At 38.2% G+C, this 18,780-nt stretch overlaps 1 protein-coding gene across 1 annotated transcript in view; it reads left to right on the forward strand.

The window, feature by feature from the left end:
* The window catches only part of cog5 (component of oligomeric golgi complex 5), a 70,288-nt gene that overhangs the window by 31,081 nt on the left and 20,427 nt on the right, over positions 1-18,780 (forward strand). Inside the window, exons 7-10 of the mRNA XM_088072870.1 lie at positions 5,748-5,878; positions 12,241-12,400; positions 14,210-14,322; positions 14,424-14,501. Coding sequence (XP_087928996.1) covers positions 5,748-5,878; positions 12,241-12,400; positions 14,210-14,322; positions 14,424-14,501 — 482 coding nt within the window. The remainder of the gene's footprint in view (positions 1-5,747; positions 5,879-12,240; positions 12,401-14,209; positions 14,323-14,423; positions 14,502-18,780) is intronic.

The raw sequence follows: 18,780 nt of genomic DNA on the forward strand, positions 1-18,780 counted from the left end.
ACAGTTGCAGACAAATGAATCAATGATAGGAAGAAATTAAGACAGCTTGGAAACCAAGAGAAAAAAAAGGCAGTTACAGTTTTTCAGTCAGTACGTTTACAAAAGTCTAAATATTATATTAGTCTGACTGAAACTGGAATTTTAATATACATATAAACATGTTACTTTGACTGAAATTTTGAAAGTCGAATTTCTTAAGGTTGAACTAACACACCGAGATAGTGTGGTCAGGGAATGAGCTACTCCATCATTTACACACCTCAGCTGGCCTAGGCATTCTGCGCATGATCCATAGACCCATGCCTGGAGGTCAAATTGCATAAATCAGTAGAAGAAAGTGGGGCAAAACAAAAGAAGAAGCAGAAGAAGGGATAAAAACAAACAACCTGTCACCTCTTTCTTCATTGCTTTTGGCCATAAAAGATAAAAAACAATACAGAAATAATCACAAATGATTGTAAGCGGTTAAGTGCTGTAAAGTTTAGTTTAAATGGACTCTGCTAACAGACATCAAACAGCACATGGGATAAGTTAACCTTCAGGGCTTTCTGTCAAAAAGATAATGTCATGTGTCTCCGTGTGTCATCTAGCCGCTTGCACTGATCTCTCAATATTATTATTAGGGGCAGATGTAGTGATTTGGGGGCGCAGGGCCTCAGGCGCATGACCTTACTTTCACCCATTCTCTAACTATAGAGATAGAGACAACATATAGTTATTACAGTGCAACACACCATGGTCACATGAAGCTGTCAGTGAACTATAAAGCCAAAAAAAAACCAAAAAGCAAAATAATTATTCAAAAATCTTATCGAGGTCAAATGTTCAATCAATGATGATATTGATTTGAGGTCATATGGCCCGGCCCTAGTGCTTGGGGTAGCCTCCTTCATAAAATCCCCCTCAGATCCACCTCTCACCTACACCTCAGCTGTCTTTATTTGTGATAATTATTTCCTGACTGTTAAATATGCTCTGTGAAGCAGGAAGCAGATCCCCCCCTGCTGTGTGCTCCCACCCCTACCCACTCTGCCCATTACCTCCATCACCAAGGTGATGGTAAAGGGAGTTACACTCTGCCATGCACCTCATTTCATGAGCTGCAATGCTGTAATACATTCCAGTGTTGTAAAAGATATTTTTACGTACGGGTTACTTTGATTATTGATAATGTCCTCTGGAGAATAAGCTGAGTGAAATTCCCCCCAGCACAGAGCAAGCACGTCTGTGCTTCAGTACAGCTCATCCTGTGGGAACTAACACGTAATATCCAATGACCTGTGCCTGTGCTGTGCTGTGTGTGTGTGTGTGTGTGTGTGTGTGTGTGTGCGTGCGTGCGTGTGTGCGTGCGTGCGTGCGTGCGTGCGTGTAGGCTTCTGAGCATATTATAACACAAGTCAGAAAAGACCACGCTTTTTTCCCCTTTCTCTCCAACAAACGCACATATCTAAACAAGCAAAGAGCAGCGGGGCTCAGCTGTTTGATCGTGCTCTCTGGCAGGCTGTGTACTCGAGTTGAGGCTTGGAGTGGATTGCTTTTGAATTAAATGTGGCTCCTGTCCAATTCCCTCCTTCTCTGTGCCTCAGCCAGCCACCTGCCTGATAATTCTCTCCATCTCGCCGTCTCACTCTCTCTCTGGGAAGAAGAGCAAACAATCTTCAGCTCTAGACAAATAACACATGTGAAATGCTTTAATATCAGTCCCCGCACCTCTCATTATGAGAGGCTGATTTCCATTTACCTTTTGTCTTCCTGATTTGTCACATTGGCTGTCACAAAGATGCTTATCTAAAAAGTAAGTAATCAAACGAACAGTTGGGATGATGGCAGAGAATTTAAGGAAAACAAACACAGACCAAATACATTTTTGTTCATAAAATCCTATCCCACCTTTGTTACATTTTGCTATTCTTGATCAGAAGTTACTGTTGGTGTGAAGGTAATCTATAGAAAAATATACTAAAAGGACTACTTTGCTCACAAAATATAAATTAGTCATGCTGTGTTATCTGTAAAGAAAAATTATTATGTTATCACTTCATCATTGTGTCCAATAAAACATTTGTGTGAAATGTTGTCATAAGAAGTATATGGATTGCTGAATTTGGCTAAAAGTATGTTTTGTAAGGTCACAGTGGCCTTGACCTTTGAACTTGGGGTAGCTGTGGCTCAGAGGTCGAGCGGGTTGTCCTCAAATCGGAAGGTCAGTGGTTCAGTCCCCAGCTCCTCTAGTCAAAGTATCCTTGGGCAAGATCCTGAACCCCAAATTGCTCTCGATGCCGTGTCATCGAACAGTAGTCTCGGCTACCAGTGTGTGAATGTGTGTGTGAATGGGTGAATGTGACATGTAGTGTGGAAGCACTTTGAGTGGTCAAAAAAGACAACAAAATCACTATGCAGTCTATTTATCGCCAAATTCTAATCAGTCCAAGTGAGTCCATGTGGACAACTGTGTCAAATTTTAGGGAATTCTCTCAAGGCATTCTTGAGATATCACATTTTTGAAATAAGTCGGACGCAAGATCACAGTGACTATTGACCACCAAAGTCTAATCTGTTCATCCTTGACCCAAAGCAGACATTCGTGCCCAATTTACAAGAATTCTCATTAGGTCAGATTTCACATTCACAAAAATGAGACGGATGCAAGGTCACAGTTTCCTTGACTTTTGACCTTTGACCACCAAAATATGGTCATCCTTGAGTCTGAGGGTACGTATGTGCCAAATTTGAAAAAATGCTCTCAGGATTCTTGAGCTTTCACATTCACTAGAATGAGACAGATGTCACAGTGACCTTGACGTTTGACCTTGACCCCCAAAATCTAATCAGTTTATCCTTGAGTCTAAGTAGGCATTTGTGCCAAATTTGAAGAAATACCTTCAAGGCATGTGTGAGATATTGAGAATGGGACAGACAGACGGAAGGACAACCTGAAAACATAAGGCTTCGGGTGTCAGCCACTGCTGGCATTGAGGCATAAATGAATAAATTTGTTGTCAGAGTTGGTGGCACAGTTGGTGAAACTGAAACTTTTCGATCTCTCAGTAAAAATATAGATATATCTATTACCAGCCGCTTTTACACAGAGTTGGTGCTCTAGGGCACTGAAGTCTATATAGTAGCGAAGTCTACCCCTTATTCCACCCTGCATGTTTACACAGAACCGAACAACGGCGACATCCTCCTGTTCCAGTGTGTAGTTATACCCTGCAGCGATCAAAGGAGGCATGATGGGCGCCACTTTGAACAACAACCTCAGCATGCTGTGTGAGATCAAGTCTTCATGATAGTTAGTTATTAATGTTAGTATACTGTCCTTGCTGCTTTAAAGTTTAAAGTTTGCTTGCTTGCTACAGCTAATAGTAGCAGATACTAAAATGTAACTGCTAACTACTAAAAGTAAATGAAAGTGAATAGGAGCAAAATAACCAAATATATATTTTTTATTGTCAACTGTTGATACTGTTACTGATACTGATACTAAATAATACTTTGCACCATTTCTGCTGCCAAACTCAGCAACTCTGGTATCATCGAAATTTCGACTTTGGAGGGCCGTTCATGTGCTCATAACTCGTAAATACAATATTTCCAAAGGGCACATGAAGGCAGCACAAGATCACGTCACAGACCTCACTTTGGCGCTGTTACTGCATCCTGTCCCAGGGCGAGACCACTCTGCCCCCCTTTCTGCGATCGTACGTTACAAACAGAACAATGATGCATTATAACTCCCCTCACAGCTATTGAGAAAGCTAGGAGGGGAGAAAACTAGCCTGGTTCCAGGCCTCTGAGTTGCTGCCAACAGCTTCTGATTTGTGCAGTGATTTAAATTGGTCTGGTGTTTCTGTTCACTGTGGAAAGCCAGTTAACTTTCTCAGAGTTTTTAGTTGTTAGCTCTCGACTACATCCTTGAAAACCATTAATAGAAAAACTGAGTTAGAATGGCACAGCTATACAGGTTATTGTAAGTCTGATTTAGAAAAAAACTATTATATTTAGGTAGAACAACCAGTTTAACAGAAATCAGCTGAGAAAAATTTAGGTTATGTTGATGAAATCTTCAGCTCTTCCTCCAATGGGTCCCTGTAGTTTGCACCAGCAGGCCTTGGTTTAGTCACACACACGTCAGTTGTCTGCTGTCTGTCTTCCTCCATCACATCGTAGCTGTCTTTCCTTATCCCAGCCCGCTCATCTTTCTGCCTGCCTCTTTCTCTCTTCCTGCCTGGCTGAGTGATTCTTCTTGATCCTGATCTTCCCACACAGTTCAGGGCTGCAAAGGCTCTGCCTCAAAACTCCCAACACACTTTGTTTGCCTGATCCTGAAAAAAAAGTATTATCCACTACATTTTTAAAGCACTTAGAGCTTCACACACTGCTTACCTAAGCTTGCACTGCTGTTTGGCCTGTTTGTAAATGGCTGTGAATGGTAGTGTTAACTGAAGGTGTAGCAGAAACATCTGAGAGTGAACAGAAGCAGCAGAAATCCTGACAGCAGTTTGATTGTCACTGCTGTGAGACTACCTATGGTGGAGGCCAAGTTTTTGTTCAGAGCACTCATGATTTGTTGGATAAAATCACATATATTGACAGGGTTACATCAATTTAATTTCATATCAGACCAAAAACAGGATTCAGTTGCAAGGCAAGTCAATATTTCTTCCTGCAATGCACAATCAGGCTTTCCAAAGCAGGTGGGTGGACAAACAATGCAGGGGAAACAGCAGAATGGAAATGTTTTAACACGCAGTCAGAAGTGCTATGTGCTTCTTTGAAACAAGTGTTGCTGACAAATCTGTCAAGCTGACACGTCCAGCTGTCAACATTTAATCAACAGGATGCAAATTAAATAAAATAATATGATAATTTGATCACAAAGAAGATGTGTTGACGTTTCAGACTCACTGGGCTGTTGTGAAAGTGACAACAAAACAACAGCCATTGTCTTTGTTATTGTCTTGAATTTTGAACATTATTTTTGTCTGACGATTAAGATGACGATGCAACTGTGAATATATGGAATAAAATTAGAATATTTAGAATGAAAGTTTGAATATATGGAATAAAACTTTGAAAATATATAATGAAACCTTTAACATAAGGAATGAAACATATTGGCTAAAAGTTTGACGATATATACGGTAATTCAAATTTTACAATATGGAATGAACCTCACATTAGGAGTGAAAGTTTGAAAATATTGAGTAAAACCTGAATGTATAAAATTAAAGTTTTAATATATGTGGTGTTAAAATTTGAATGTATGGAATAAATCCTGAATATATGGAATGACACTTAAATATTGTGAATGATGGTTTGAATATTGAATGGATTCTGATGTCATAAAGGAGCTGGCACTGCCTTGTGTTTTTGATGTGATTAATCAATACAGATGTTGTTGCAAGAAGTGTAACTATGAGCAAGTCAGCATGAAATCTCATATCAGCAATCCTAAGTTATGAGGAGATGAGAAATAACATATGTACAGGCCTAAATAATACTAACCATATTCAGTACCATTCTACAGATAAAGCTTTATAGTGCGAATGCAGTGAAACTCGTAGGCCATGCAAGTTTTCCTCATATCGAGCAATATGTCAAATGTAAATATGGAAAGAAACATGCCTTCGACCTCACGCTTGGAAAGATGGAAAATTTAACAATTTGGGGTTTGTGTGTATGTGTGTGTGTGTGTGTGTGTGTGTGTGTGTGTGCATGCATGTGCTTGCTTGCACATCCTTTAGACTACCTGTCACAAGGTGTGGATCTGAGCGGCATTGAGGTCATTGAGGACGACCTGCTGCTGATCAGCAGAGCCAGACTGGAGGTGGAGAACCAGGCCAAGCGACTGCTGGAGCAGGGCATGGAGATCCAGGTACACACACACACACACACACACACACTCACACTCACACAAGACTTGGCAAGGTGGCTAAACATGCTATCGCAACAGAAATGTTCATATCAGCTGATATCAAGAATTATCATAATAAAAGTCAAATAGTAATTTCCTTCAAGTTTAAAGTCTGAGTCTGTGAAAGTTGAAGAAAACAGACATTTAATTGTGGTTTAAACAAATATGTATTATGAGAACATGACGTTATTTGCCAAACAGGAGAATATTTCGCAAATCTGAAATAGATTCAATAATCAAAATGATGTCAATAAATAAAAGCTAAAGACATCTTAATTCTGGTCAGGAGAAAACCCTAATAATTTGTTGATTTATTTTTGAGAAAGAGGTTGGTTACTAAAGATTTTCTTCTCCCTGCCCCTTTTCAATCATGGAATGTAATGTAGCAAATAACTTGTGCTTTGATTTTTTTCATTTTGGTGCGGGTACACCCCCAGCAAATTATTAAAAAAGGGGGAAGATTATTAGAAAATTAACAAAAAACTAGGGGAAAAAATCCAGAAAACTGTATTTCTGATGAAATAATTATAGATTTGGAATAATGTTACAAGACTTTTTTTTACCTGCCTATTATTATTTTTTTTACACTTTTATCATTTTTTTTCCTTCAGGCCATTTTCATTTTTGTTTTTGTTTTTCACTTCTTATGTTTTTTGCTTATTTTCAGTTAATTGTCTTGTAAATGACTTCTAATTTACTAATCTTGCTCATTTTTGGACGATGTCCTGTGAAGTTGCTCATTTCATTCCGATGTTTTTTAAAAAGAAATGAAAGCACTTTGCTTAGGTGACAAAGGGTTAATGGGAGTAAATAGACTTGCATGGCACCTTTCTAGTCCTCCAACCACTTAAAGTATTTCTTCACTATGAGTCATAACGTTTTATAGAGTTCAGCGTTTAGACAACATTTTTGTGGTCTTTTGCACAACAAATGTTGTGCACACAGAGCCGCAAAAATGACTAAAAACGCTGCAGTATACATGCCAGGCCAGTAGTTGGCAGTGTGATTTTGTGATGAAACAAAACGCGCATGCGCACATACACTTTCTTCTAATGAGCGGTGAGATGTAAACATACAAAGACGGCTATTGCACACAGCGTTTGTATGTGTATGTACGTATTTGTGTCTTTGTTGGCATAAAGGTGTATTTAGTAGTTGGTGCATGTAAGTAATGCATCAAAGTGATGGTGTAGTAAATCTTCACTTTGCTGGAGTAGCACTGTTAAATTAATGAGGATGAGCAGCACAAACAGCACTCGGGAGTCCACTATTGTTGTTGTTGTCCACCTACTTGTGCTTGGCTATTGACTGAGACTGTAATGTGCACGTGCAAAAGGTCCCCTTTGTCAGAGGAAACACCATATTGCCAGTTTTCATGACAACAAAAAAGGTGGTGTTCTCAAGAGTTTGCACTCTGTACCCCATTTTCAAATCTTTCCACTTTCAGGCACACAAAACAGCGTTGTCGTGTAAATGAACCGCCAAAACGTTACTAAAGGTTGCCGTTTTCTCCTGAAATCGTTTCCATATAAATGTGGCCTCTGTCTCCCTCTGTGCCAAGTATCTCCTCTGTATAGTAAGTAGTAGTATAGTAAAGAGTAGCATGAAAGCCAAGAGTGATCACTCAGCAGAAAAATCTGGAGACCAAAATACAAAATGTCCCCAGAAGCCAACTGCACAGCATACTGACTAGCAACAAAAATAGCAACTTGACACAATGTTAGGTGACTAAGGGGTCTCTGACTGATGATTTGAATCCTGGACTTTAAAGGGGGAGCTCAGTTAAGCACACACACTCATACAACAGTGCACCCAAATTACACAGAGCAGTAAATGCCTTTATGGAAATGCACTAGCTAATCTGACATGCAGCCAGTCCTTCCACCCAGCTGCTATTTCTGGTCCTGAGGTGTTAACATTGCATATTGAGTCTGTGAAGGCAGTGAAAGGGTCACAGAAACAGAAACAGTGATGGTGCATTTACACTGGAATTACGTTGTTCAGCCTTTAATTGTTTAGTGATATAATTTTTTGATGTGATCTGTTATTGCTAGAATATCTGGTGACAGATGCCCTTTATGTTTTTGTAGGTGTTTGTGCTTTTTTTTCTTTGTTCAGTTTTTTTTTTCTTTTTTAAAGAAAAGGAAATTCTACTTTTTTTAATGTGTTGGACTGTTATTCTAAGTAAAATGGAAAGAGAAAGGTAGAAGAGACATGAGTACTTTATACATGTGTTGTCCTGTGAGGAACATGAGAGAGGGAGCACATGTGAGCTCTGCTAACCCTCATCCGCCCCAGAAAGTCTTGTTCTCAGGGGGACAGTGTCCCATTAAAGATGGGTGTGTGTGTGTGTGTGTGTGTGTGTGTGTGTGTAAAAGAGAGAGAGAGAGAGAGACAGAGACAGAGACAGAGAGACAGTCTGTTTAGTGTATGATGACATATTGCCAGTGTCCAAAGGAGTGTTGTAGCAGTGTTTCAGCTTGTGTTCCCGTGATGCAACAGCCATGTTCTGTTTAGTTCCTGTCGACATGGAGAGATGACCATGTTGATCATGCGAATCTCTCTGTGGCCAGGAGTACCGCAGTAGTACTGCACATGTGACAACCTTCTTTCAGCACTTTACTAGTCTTACTACTACTCAAAACGCTTTTTTGTTACATGTCACTTTCATCCATTCACACACTGGTGGCCGAGGCTACTGTACAAGGTGCCAATCAGTAATCATTCACACACACTCACGTGGGAGCAATATGGGATTCAGTATCTTGCTCAAGGATATTTCAACATGTTTCTTGGTGTGAGGGATGAGGGGATCGAGCCACTAACGTTGCGATTAGAGGACAACCTGCTCTACCTCTGAGCCACAGCCATCCCATCACATTACAGACACTCCATGTTTTCTAATTAAACCTCTTATCATGCTTTTGATTAGCTTCATAATGTATTTATACTATTCTATTATATTTTATACCTTCATATCTTAAACCAGGCTATCAACAAAAAAATAAGAATATGTGCAAATTTGCTTTCAGTACTAGTAACATGTTGTACAAGTGTTATAATTATCAAATATATCAATAAATACTCAAAGAAGAAACAATAAAAACAATATGTGATAATGAAAAATAAGTAGTAAGTAGAAAGTACAAATTCACCATCCTGTTGAACTGGAGATGTCCGATTTTTAAATTCTGGGCCGATACTGATACCTATGTTTTAAATAAAATTTGGCAAGATAGGCGATGACTATGTTTTATGCCTATGAGAGAAAATTGAAGTTTTAGTAAAGTCTATGCAGTCATGCACACTGTCTATTCTCAGTCCACATCGAGTACACATCACACAGCAGGCTATGTGTGACAACTTAATTATATGAGAAGACCAGCACTGCTGGTCAGGAATAATCCTACCTGAGCCCAGGGTTCCTGTGTATATATTAATAAGTCTTCTTTTGATTCACTTTGTTATGTAAGCACTTTAAAATCCAAAAACAGACAGAACCAGATTCTAACACAAGGTCCCTTTATGAGACAGGCCAACAAGTTGAGGTCAGATTTGTACTTAAGTGGTGCCACTTTGCAACATTTGTAACAAATTTCACTTTAAACAAACTACCACAAAGACAATTGACAGCCGAAAAAGTAGGGCACGGGGCAGATGCTAGGTTGGCACAGTTTGTTATCTATCTTTGCCTTTACTTCTAATTATTTTCCAAGTAAAAGTGCTGCACTGTGGGTTCTACATATCAAACCCTCTGGGACAGTCTTAAAAATGTAAATAACAAAAAATGCAATGATTTGTTGAAATCTGTTAAAAACAGTACAAATGGTAAATGAATATTTAGGGATACAGATAGTGCCAGATATAGAGCAGACTGTTAAAATTAATTATGAAAAAATAAAAGAGGAAATTAATAATTTAGTTGACAGGTGGATGAAGTTGCCTATATCGGTGATGGGAAGAGTTAATGTTCTCAAAATGACCATACTACCAAAGTTGTTGTATCTATTCCAGAATATTCCTTTGCCTCCTCCTTCTGATTTCTTTAAATGGATAAAACATGTTGTAACCAGTTTTATTTGGAACAATGGTAAACCAAAACTCCGTCTCTCCCTCCTCTATTTGCCATTTGATCGAGGGGGGTTAAAATGCCCCAATTTTTTGTGGTATTACTGGGCTGCACAACTTCGCTCTCTGACATTCTATTTTTCAGAAAAAGTTAATCCACACTGGGTAGAGATGGAGTCACATAATTTAAAATTACCTCCTCCATCATTTCTATATTCTGACACGGCAAAAAAAATGCTTAAACAGATCAGAAATCCGATTCTGAAACACATGGTAAAAATCTGGAATGTGGTCAGAAAATACCTGAATGAGTCAAACTTTTTGTCACAGTTTAGCCCAGTTTGGGGTAATCAGTCATTTATACCTGGGAGGGCAGATGTAACATTTAAAATATGGGCATCAAGGGGACTGAAAACGATTTGTAACCTTTACCCTCCACAGTCAGATGTTTTTATGTCCTTTGGGGAACTACAATCGAGGTTTAATTTGGACAGAAAACACTACTTCAAATATTTACAGTTAAGAAGTTTTGTCAATACCAATCAAGGTGGCCTTAATAAGGTTCCTCATACACAACTGGAAAAATTGTTTATAAAGAATGCTTTGAGGAAGGGTATTATTTCAGACTTTTACAATTTGTTGTTATGTAATACATCAGAAAATTCGACAAAGAAATTAATTTCTTGGAACGAAGACCTATCTGCCAATATCAATGAACAGGATTGGGAAAGGGCATGCAGTAAAGTCCATAAAATTTCAATTAATAGTCGCTTAAGGATATTACAATTCAAATGGCTATTGCGTATATATACAACACCTGTGAAATTAAATAAGTACAATAGGAACATACCAGATATATGTATAAAATGTGGCTTAAAAGGTACGTTAATACACTGTATGTGGGAATGTGGTCAAATAAAAACGTTTTGGATAGAAGTGAAAAACGTAATTGAAAAGATAATTTTAAAACAGATCACGCTGGATTCCAAATTATTTATAATGGCTATATATCCGGATAAACATAACTTTAGTAAAGCAGAAAGTACCTTTATTGATTTCAGCTCATTGATAGCAAAAAGATGTATTGCTTTAAATTGGAAAAATATGAATGGACCTGGCACTTCCCAATGGTTAAAACAGATGTTAACTAGCTTACCTTTGGAAAGAATAACGTATATTCATAAATCAAAACAACATGTATTTGAAAAGATTTGGAGGCCCTTTATTGACTTTATTAAGGATTTGGATGTTTCTGATGACCTGACCAATTTTTGAATCCCTTGTAGCCATGTACTGTATCTAGTGATGATTACCTCCTAAACTCCAAAGAGAAGTAATGTTTGTGAAAGGCCCTGTTTTATTTTGTTTTATGTTTTATTTTCGGGTTATTTTATTTCTGTTATTGTTTTTTTTTTCTTTTTTCTATATTTGGTCTATATATTTGTACAAAACATGTGATACTGAACTACTTTGTAATTACGAGTATAATTGAAAATTGTTTCACTTTGAAAAAAAAAAACATAATAAAACATTTATGGAAAAAAAAAAAACAGTACAAAGACAAGATATTTAACATTTAACCAATTGACTTTATTATTATTTTTCTCTCTCTCTCTCTCTCTCTCTCTCTCTCTCTCTCTCTCTCTCTCTCTCTCTCTCTCACACACACACTCCTCCCTCCCCTGTGTATTCCACCCTCAGTAGAAGTATTTTTAGCCTGACTACTGCTGGAGTAGCCTCGGCTAACAACTCATGTCACTGTGTTATGTGTGTGGCCATATGGGGCTCTAGAGAAACAGACACACACATATCCATACTGTATACACACACAAATATCAGCCCGGGGATTTCTGTCTTTTGTTTTTTTTTGTAATTATGTCAACAGTTGACAGACAAGCTGCCTCGGCTGTGTAGGAGCTAGTTTCACCTCAGCGCTCTGATTGTGCCAGCAGAGACCCTCCAGCCCATCTGTTGACTGGGAGCTCAACAGACCCACGGAGAAAAACTCCTCTCCTCTCCTTTCCTTTCTTCTCCTCTCCTCTCCTCTCCTCTCCTCATTTTTTTACACTTCTCTCATGAAATCAGTGGAAGGTGTACCATCAGCAGCTGCTGCACCTCTGCTCTCACTGTCAGACTGCACGTTTGTGTATGAAACTCTCAGACCCAAGATGTTGATTTGATGTTGTTAAAAACAGCACTGTGGACAACTGCTAACATCTCTTTTCCTCTGTCTTCCTCTCTCTTTTGTCGGTCAGAACCCGACACAGGTCGGCACAGCCCTCCAGGTCTTTTACAACCTGGGAAGTCTGAGAGAGACCATCAGTTCTGTCGTGGGGGGTTACAGGACCACCATACAGGACAACATCAACAGTGCTCTGGACATCAAGGGCCTGACACAGCCCACCAACCCCAGAGGTAAGACAAGAGAGATTTTTTTTCTTCTACACACAAAGACACACACACACACACACACACACACACACACACACACACACACACACACACACACACACACACACACACACACACACACACACACACAGACACACACACACACACACACACACACACACACACACACACACACACACACACACACTGGATACATTGTCCTTATTTCTAAAAGATGAAAGACAATGGCAATTTATAATTTGACCCAGTTCGTAGGCTGGCTTGATCCAAAATAGATTATTATACCATTGCCACAGAGAATAGACAGCTCTGGCTGGAGGCCGAGAGTTTTTTCATGATTCTGATGTACAGTAGTGGACACTTCGTTGTTCTACTTAATGAACAAAATACGTTTCGATAACCGGACCTGATTAGGTTAAAGATTTAATCATCATTAAAGGTTTAATAATTTTGTCAGGATTCTGTAATAACACTTACAAAAAAAGTAAAGAAAAAAGTGTATCATGTTGTTTTCTATTAACAAAAAGTCAGATAATCTATATTTTTCTTAATGTCACCAAATCATAAAAACAGATCCAAAGTTGTGACTCTTTGTAAAATGTGAATAATAACAGAATGCAATGTTTTGCAAATCTCTTTTGCACTATATTCAGTTGAATGCAGTGCAAAGTATTTAATGGTCACACTGATATAATTTATAGTTTTTGTAAATGTACTAGCATTTTAAATGTGATGCCTGTAACCCCTAACCCTAAACCCTAAACCCCTAACACAGACGGGGTGGTGTAAGACAGTAAAAAAATTATATATAATAAGTCAAGTCAAGTCATTTTTTTTATAAAGCCCATCATCACAAATCACAATTTGCCTGAGAGGGCTTTACAGCAGACGACATCCCTCTGTCCTTAGACCCTGACATCGACTAAGGAAAAACTCCCCCCAAAACAACCCAGTAACTGGGGGGAAAAAATGGTAGAAACCTCCGGAACAGCGACTGAGGAGGGATCCCTCTTCCAGGACGGACAGACGTGCAATAGATATTGTAAAAAACAATTGAATTACAGTAGATGACAATATGATATCCATGAAAGAGAGTGATGGAGAAAGAGAAAGAAAGAGGAAGAGAGAGATATTATATTAGTGTTTACTTATATATACTTACTATATATATATATATATATATATATATATATATATATATATATGTATGTGTGTGTGTGTATATATATTAGTAAACAAAAACAACTCTCTTCCAGTTCATATCAATTATCCCCCCCTGCTGAAGAACTGCTGCTTCGGAAAAAGAATAACTCCCTGAGAGCTACGCTTGTGCTGCTTTCACAAACCTGCAAAAACCTTAGAATGTAGACAGAGGATATAGAAAGATGTGAAGGACAACCACCACCCAGGAAAAAAACCTTTGTGTTATTTATTATTATGTTACAAAATTATTATTATATATCTATTCAAGCACTTTTCCAGATCATATTTTCTTTTTTTGTTTGTTTACTTATTTTAAGGTAGTTTTCTTTTACTTTTTATTAATATTTTGCCAATTTTCCGGTAATTTCTTCTTTCTTTGTTCTTTACCTTCTCTCCATGTTTTTTTATGAGAAATCACGCGACATTGTTCAGGTTTCAAAGGGTTAAGAAAGCATGTGAGAAAAGCTCCTCTGCTTAGCTCCTGTATTTGTGCAAAGGATCATAAAAGCTTTGTGTGTCAGCTGTTTGGTTGGGGAACAGGGGAATGATGGTGGTTTCATATGTTAGAAACAAACAAAAAGGTGAAACTCAGTGACTCTGCCCTCTCAGGTGCACCAGGCAGAGCAGTGCTGCCCACACCAGGCAACACAGCAGCTTTCCGTGCTGCTCTCTGGACCAGCCTGGAGAAACTGATGGACCAGATCTGTGCTGCATGCAGACAGGTAAACAGCCTCCTGACACCACTCAGGGACTGTCCAAACAAAGATGATGACAACAACGATTTGGTTTCTGACAACGATTTGGTTTTGTGCATATTTTCCAGGTGCAACATCTGCAGAAGGTCCTGATGAAGAAGAGAGACCCTGTAACTCATGTGTGCTTCATCGATGACATCATCAAGGTGGGTTGACACCACTGCTCTGGTTTTTAAATTGTAATAATTATAGCTGCAATCAGCAGTTACAAGGCTTAAGTCTGGCCACATCTTTTATCCCACCCTTTATTTAAAGGAATTTTCACATTTTAGACAAGACATAATAATAGACATAATTAAAAAAATCTTAGTCCAACTTGTCTAATGTCCATCATTGTCCATAGGTATTCACAGAGATAGCGTCCATTTCTTTGCTTATATAAAAAGTCCATTTCTCCCATTTTCTGAGGAAGTTGGCTACTCTAGACCTCAATGCAAAGGTCATCCTTTCCATTATGAAAATCTCCTTGATTATGTCAACCCATTGTTTGAGACTTGGAGGTTCAGATTTGTACTAGTTCAATGTAATCGCTGTCTTACTGGCAATAAGCAGTATTTTACACAGATACCAGTCATTTATATGAATTATCTTCTTTAATTGCACCAAAAAACAGGACCTTAACATCCATAGGTATTACATATCCAAGAATCTTACTAAATGCCAGACATATGTTTTTCCAAAATGATTGGATTTTAGGACAGGTCCAAAAGATGTGGGAATGATTGGCATTCATGTGCCCTCACAGCCTCCAGCACTGCCGTCGTGACTGGGAAAATGTGCTTTTAATGTGAGGCGTAATAAAGAAACGAGTCGGGATTTTCCAGCCAAATTCTCTCCACCTCTTTGAGCATGTGGTTGAGTGTTGTGTGTCCCACATTGAACAGCATTTCTCTTTTACTATTTATGTGTCTAGTTCTTTTTCCCATTTTGTTTTAATATAATTAGTATCATTCCCTTTCTGTTCTTGAAAACTCTGTTATAGTTTGGAAAATAATTTTTGATTTTGCCCTTTTTATATGCTTCAATAAGGACATTTATCACTGTATAGCCCTCACTTGATATTTCTGATTTTATCTTTTTTTGGTAATAATCTCTGATTTGTAGATACTGGTAGAAATCTTTATTTTCTAATCCAAATTCTTTCTATAGTTCTTCAAAACTCATTTCCCTGAGTCAATGTGCATACTGCTGTTATGCCCTTATCCCACCATTGTCTGAATCCACCCTCATTCAGTCGGAGTTTGACATTTGAGTCCAGGGCAGGCCAGGCTAGTAATTTAATATCTCCTTTCATGTTGTATTCTTTTACAATTTTGCACCAGATAGTCAGTGTTAGTTTAATAATTTCATTATTGGTATTTTGATGCAATACATTTCCGTTGTCTCCTAATGCTGCTTGGATTTGATAAGTTTCTATATTACTTTCTATATCTTTCCATCTTGCACAGTAAAGGGGACATGATGCACATACTCGGAATCTCCCCTGGACAGCAAAAAAATACAGACCTCCCTCAACCTTATTTAGTTGAAGTGTAATATACTTGACCCTCGGCCGGCCCAGATAAATCTGGGTATCCATTTTTCCCAGGTCCTGAACTGTGTTTCTGTGATCATATGGGGAATAGATTGAAACAGGTATAGGAGTCTCTGCAACACATTCATTTTAATCACCTCAATTCGTGTGCCATCTGGCCACACTTTATTAACCCTTCGGGTCTGCTTTATTATTACAAACACTCATATCACTTTGAAAAATAATATACATTAATATTATTTTCTCTTTTCATTGAATTATTTTTTTAACCAACATCAGTTCTAATCTTAAATATCAAATACTCATGAATTTTCAGAATTTTAGCCCTTTTTTGTCAGAATGCCACTATGTTTTTAGATGAAAAAAATAATTATTTTCAAAGAATTTTATTTTTCAAGTACATGGAACGTGGACTTTCTTTTTGATGATTACAGCCAGGGATATGTAAATGATTAGCAGCAGTATTGATTGTGACAGTGCACCCGACAGTGACAGTGGAAATAGCATATATTTTTTCCATATGCCAAATATGGTAAAAATGACATCATCAGGTGGAAAATAGTCAAAATGACAAATTCCAAAACAAAAGCCCAGAACCCAGAAATAATACAATGCATGTTTTATGCTTTGATGGCTGTGGGATCACAAATTGCAGTTTGAATGAGTTTCAATGGTGCAGTTTTTGCACTTAACAGTCTGAATGTAACTATTTAGTTTCCACAGTGTATTTCAGACTTATTGTAGGAGCTGAGCTGGAAATTCCAAGATTAAACTGCATAAAATGAATAATCTTGCTAAAAAATTCTGCCATATGCATGAATACAGCCAAAGTGATCAAAAAATGAAGACTGAAATGTGCATAAGATGTGCCAAACAGTCCGTAAGACTTAAAGGAGAGAAAATTAAAGTTTTAGTAAAGTCTATGCAGTCATGCACACTGTCTATTCTCAGTCCACATCGCGTACACATCACACAGCAGGCTATATGTGACATCTTAATTATATGAAAAGACCAGCACTGCTAGTCAGGAATAATCCTACCTGAGCCCAGGGTTCCTGTGTATATATTAATAAGTCTTCTTTTGATTCACTTTGTTATGTAAGCACTTTAAAATACAAAAACAGACAGAACCAGATTCTAACACAAGGTCCCTTTATGAGACAGGCCAATAAGTTTAGGTCAGATTTGTACTTTAGTGGTGCCACTTTGCAACATTTGTAACAAATTTCACTTTAAACAAACTACCACAAAGACAATTGACAGCCGAAAAAGTAGGGCACGGGGCAGATGCTAGGTTGGCACAGTTTGTTATCTATCTTTGCCTTTACTTCTAATTATTTTCCAAGTAAAAGTGCTGCACTGTGGGTTCTACATATCAAACCCTCTGGTTAAACATTTAACCAATTGACTTTTTGACTGTTTTTTGTAAAAAAATACTCACTGTTGGATTTGCTGCCTGCAACATGTTCTGATCTGATATGGACTGACACAAAGTAGAAAAGTGTGCTGTGGTTCTGACTAATCCACATTTCAAATTGTTGTTGGAAATCATGGACGTCGTGTCCTCTGGGCTAAAGAGGAAAAGGACCATCCAGACTGTTTGAGACAGCTCAAAGTTCAAAGCCAGCGTCTGTGATGGTATGGGGCAGTGTTAGTGCCCATGGCATCATGGGTAACTTCAAATCTGTGGAGGCACCTTAAATGCTGAAAGGTCCATACAGGATTTGGAGTAACATATGCTGTCATCCAGATGACATCTTTTTCAGGGATGTCTCTGTTTATTCCAGCAGGACAATGAGACATATTCTGCACGTGTTCCAACAGTTTGGCTTCATAGTGAAAGAGTACAGCTACTAGACTGACCTGCTGCATTCAGACCTGACTCCCATTACACATGTATGGAGCATTATAAAGCACAAAATACGTCAACAGAGACCCCGGACTGTTGAGTAACTGAAGTCAGATATTAAGCAGGAATGGGAAAGAATTTCACTTTCAAATCTTCAACAATTAGTGTCCTCAGTTCCCAAACACTTGCTGTTTGTTGTTAAAAGAAAAGGTGATGTTGCACAGTGATGAACATGGTCCTGTTCCAACTTTTTTGGAACATGGTGCAGGAATCAAATTTGGAATTCAGAAAGCATTTTAGGAGTTTGACATTAAATATCTTGTCTTTTGAGTGTAATTAATTGCATATAGGTCAGAAATGATTTGCAGATCATTACATTCTGTTTTATTTATGTTTTGGAATTGAAGTTGCACACAGTTGTATATGCAAGGAGGCAAAGTTGTCAGGGTCAACGGATAATAAGGTGTTTAATCATATGAAATTAATGAGTTGTGCAACGTCTGGTAAATGTCCTCATGTGATGCCTCATGAGTCAGCGTCGATCTGGCTGAAGACTACAAGTTTGAAAAGCAGAAGATTTGGGGTGACGGGTGTGGAATCAAAAATAAGTGAGCTTACCTGACCTCTCTCACATCTGGATATTATTAAGATAGACTTAAAATAAATCTGAGCTAGCCTTTAAAGGCAATGAAGGGCAATTTATGTAAATTGAAATATGTAAGAATTCTGAAATTGCTTTTGTACTTAAGTTAAATGTTGCAGACAGTTGAAGTGAGAAGAAAGCAAAGGAGGAAGAGTCAGAAGCTGCAGGTTAGCAGGCCATGGGAACAGTCACTTCATAGTAGCAGTCCTATCAATAGTCATCATGGCAGTCATTAACACATCATTAGAACCACCATCAGTGTCTCACTCTCTTACCTCCGCAGCAACCCAGTTGTACAAATCCAAGCGGGAGACAGTTGCTATGGAAACAAAGCTCTCACCAATTACCCAGAGATGGAGGTGTGATTTGGAGACCTAATGACATGTCTAAATGCACTGT

Source organism: Plectropomus leopardus, chromosome 22 (assembly GCF_026936395.1).
Source record: "Plectropomus leopardus strain MGB_pleo_1.0 chromosome 22, ASM2693639v1, whole genome shotgun sequence".
Lineage (NCBI taxonomy): Eukaryota > Metazoa > Chordata > Actinopteri > Perciformes > Serranidae > Plectropomus > Plectropomus leopardus.